Source organism: Cibotium barometz, chromosome 2 (assembly GCF_041138505.1).
Source record: "Cibotium barometz isolate CiBa-2024 chromosome 2, ASM4113850v1, whole genome shotgun sequence".
In the NCBI taxonomy this organism is placed as follows: Eukaryota; Viridiplantae; Streptophyta; class Polypodiopsida; order Cyatheales; family Cibotiaceae; genus Cibotium; species Cibotium barometz.
This window is the reverse complement of record NC_141047.1, coordinates 40,426,083-40,429,502: the sequence shown is the minus strand read 5'-3', so window position 1 is coordinate 40,429,502 and position 3,420 is coordinate 40,426,083. Positions and strand designations below refer to the sequence as shown.

Sequence of the window (3,420 nt, the reverse complement as noted above, 5' to 3'; positions counted from 1 at the left end):
ATCTCTAACCACTTTGCAATGGATATACAACAACATAAAATGCTAGGTGAACCATTGATGCATATTATGTGGTAAGTATAGAGGTATTATGAAATTCAGATGGAGTAGTAAAAAATTGAGTAATCAATCACGCTAGATGCTTGAAGCTGAGGAAAGCTAGGACACAAGTGCACAAAAAGATCACCATGCACCACAGAAAGTTGTGCACGATCTAATAGCTAAAAACAATTCGTTCACTCGTAAAAAACATAGGGGTGAGTAAATATATAAAGAGACAACATAGGAGGTATAAGTGTTGATGAATATCAATTCCTTTTTTAGGTAGCCCTCTTGTGTATCTCTAACCACTTTGCAATGGATATACACATTTATGCATAAAGAATAATAGCTTTACGAGGCTTTACTGAATGTAAATTCCTCTTTTTGCAGTGCAGTCCTCTTGTGTACCTTAAACTATCTCTTGCCTCATTAAAATTAGAGTGATAGCTTTACGGTGAAGAGCCAAAGCGCGACAAGGACGTGTGGTGTGATTTTGCCCTTTTTTCACGGTGCCAATGGCCCGTCAGTACGTTGGAGCTTAGCACAGTATGGTGAAATTTGCGAGCTGATACGAGCAAATGTTTTGCTGCTCTACTGATGAGATGAGGTGCTGATAGATCCTAGATTTATAGACAGAATGATGTGATCGAGCCTAGATCTATAGGAAAAAACCATGCCTTGACAAATCCTAGATTTATAAAAATCATTGTGATGGACGCTAGATTAATAGGAAAAAACCACGCGTTTAACTCCTAGAGTGGGGGGGGGGGGGGGGGGGGGGGGGGAAGTTCAAAGGCTGTATGATTTTTGAAAATTAGCCAGGTTTTAGTAATTATCCAATCCAGGTCCTTCAAAAATCTGAAAGGTTTGGGTGGAAACTTTGGACTCCGCAAGCCTACATCAAGCCCTTGTGCTTGGCCGCAAAACCTCCTATCCACGGAGATGTATGACCATGGACACCCACCTCCCACGGAGGCCCAAGCTGCCGGGCAGTAGCCTACAATACATATAGCGACTAGTAGTGGGTAGATAATACACGTCCACACACCAGCTGAAGCCCACCAGCCACTCCTCGTTGCAGGGCCTTGCCTTGTCCTTCCTGCACGCTGCTGCTGTCTCAGCTCTCCCGACTACTTCGACCCTACGCCTCTCTACGTATAAAGGAGTCGCCCAGCTAGCTACCACAGCCTGCAATTAGCACTCCTCCATAGCTGCCCAAAGTTTGAATTATGGCAATTGCTACAATTATGTGTCTACTCCCCCGCACCCATGAGCTTATCCCGCTGATTCTCCTGCAGCTCCTCGGCCTGATGATGAGTGCTCCGGCCCTAGCCTCCTACTACGGCGGCGGTGGCTCGGAGCAGAGCGGCTGGACCAACGCCCATGCCACTTTCTACGGCGGAAGCGACGCCTCCGGCACCATGGGTACGTAATTAGCTGTTATTGCCATTTGAGTCGGCATGTTAGTCGAAGCCAAATCGACTTGATGATCTGAAATTGAGGTTGATGCTGCTGTGTGTCCAGGCGGCGCTTGCGGCTACGGTGACCTCTATTCCTCGGGCTACGGCACCAACACCGCGGCCCTCAGCACGGCGCTTTTCAACGCCGGCCTTAGCTGCGGCGCCTGTTTCGAGATCAAGTGCGATGCGGACGCCGATCCCAACTGGTGCCTCAGCGACGCCTCCGTACTGGTCACCGCCACCAACCTCTGCCCGCCCAACGACGCGCTGCCCAACAACGCGGGCGGCTGGTGCAACCCCCCGCTGCAGCACTTCGACATGGCACAGCCCGCCTTCGAGAAGATCGGCGTCTACAAAGGCGGAATCGTGCCCGTGCTCTACCGGAGGGTCCCGTGCCTCAAGACGGGCGGCATCCACTTCACCATGAACGGCCACTCCTACTTCAACTTGGTGCTGGTCACCAACGTGGGCGGAGTTGGCGACGTCCGCGCCGTCTCCATCAAGGGCTCCAAGACCGGCTGGCAGCCCATGAGCAGGAATTGGGGCCAGAACTGGCAGAGCAACGCCCTGCTGGACGGCCAGAGCCTCTCCTTCCAGGTCACCACCAGCGACGGCAAGACACTCACCTCCTACGACGTCGCCCCCGCAGATTGGCACTTCGGCCAGACCTTCAGCGGCGAGCAGTTCTAAGATATTCACGAACTCAATTTGAAGTGCGCCAACACCACCTCGGCCTGCTCGTGCAGGTACGTGGTTCTAGTCTAGCAAGGTGAAACCCTACATTCGCATACAGAGGCAGCTATGCATTAAGCCGCCCGCTGCGAGCTCTTCCTCCCTCCATACGCACACGTGCCGTCTTCTTGCCTACCTTATCTAGAAGTGAAAAATACCCCCATAGATTCTCAAAGAAGGGGATACTCACCTTGTACACATGCTTCTTCCGGTGCCCCTTCGTCCAATGGTCATGAACACTATGGGCACTAATAAATTGGGGATTCTCTTGTCCCATTTATTTAAGTTCTAAAGAGTTTGACGCTTCCCTGTTAGGAACACATTGCTTTCACTATATGACATGCCTTCAAGGCCCCTTCAGGCTTAAAAGAATAAGATTGCCAGATTGGAGCACCTAGCACGTGCACCATCTTATGGGCTCTAAGTGGTAAAAACCTCTCTCTTTCTCTCTCTCTCTCTCTCTCTCTCTCTCGGGGGTGATGTTACATGTATGCACATTCTTTGAGTGGTAAGTATCTGTGCTTCAGCCTCCTGGAGGAGCTTTGAGAATGTTCAACATTATTGGTAAGAACAACTAGTTTATGAAGGTGCTAACCCACTCTGATGTGTTATTCCACGTGCACACCAAGTTGCATTCAGATTGGTACTTTATGAATTCATACAATATTGTTTACATATAAATTAATATTTTTAAACATTAGTAATCTATTTCTATAATTTAGATGAGCACTTCTTGTGCCTTTCATACAGTTACTCTTGAAGTTCGGAAACATTATGATGCAAAGTATATGTGATAATGGAGATGCATATAAATCATTTTATAATCTTTTGGTCAATTCATACGAGCATTCCATACGTACATTTAATTATAAAGTTTGAAAATCTTACGGTATCAAATGTAATGGAAACAAGATATTAGAAATGCCCCTATAGATTCACAAAGAAGTGGAGTAAAGATAAAGTGGAGTGAAGATAAAGTGGAAGTTAATTTATACTTTAACGTGTATATGTATCATCTTAAAATTTGTACAAACCAGCCCTATATCTAGGAAATATCACTATAAAGAAAACATGGAAGTCAATTTATAGTTTTACATGTATAATTTACATATCTTATGTAGAAGGCAAAAAAACCCCCATGGATTCTCAAAGAACCGGAGTACTAAAGACAAAGTGGATATGAGATGAT

General features: G+C 46.7%; 1 protein-coding gene across 1 annotated transcript; it reads left to right on the top strand.

Moving 5' to 3' along the window:
• The first annotated feature begins 1,162 nt into the window (after positions 1-1,162).
• LOC147641070 (expansin-A15-like) lies at positions 1,163-2,407 on the top strand. The gene is made up of 2 exons (XM_086817889.1): positions 1,163-1,464; positions 1,564-2,407. Exons 1-2 carry the CDS (start codon positions 1,269-1,271, stop codon positions 2,187-2,189), a joined length of 822 nt encoding a protein of 273 aa, XP_086674015.1. The 5' UTR covers positions 1,163-1,268; the 3' UTR covers positions 2,190-2,407.
• Positions 2,408-3,420: the final 1,013 nt, after the last annotated feature.

Bases quoted from the DNA above. Each gene is read 5' to 3' on its own strand.
- LOC147641070 (XM_086817889.1), top strand. From the start codon at position 1,269: ATGGCAATTGCTACAATTATGTGTCTACTCCCCCGCACCCATGAGCTT. The intron at 1,465-1,563 runs GTACGTAATTAG...CTGTGTGTCCAG, and splicing joins CGACGCCTCCGGCACCATGG to GCGGCGCTTGCGGCTACGGT.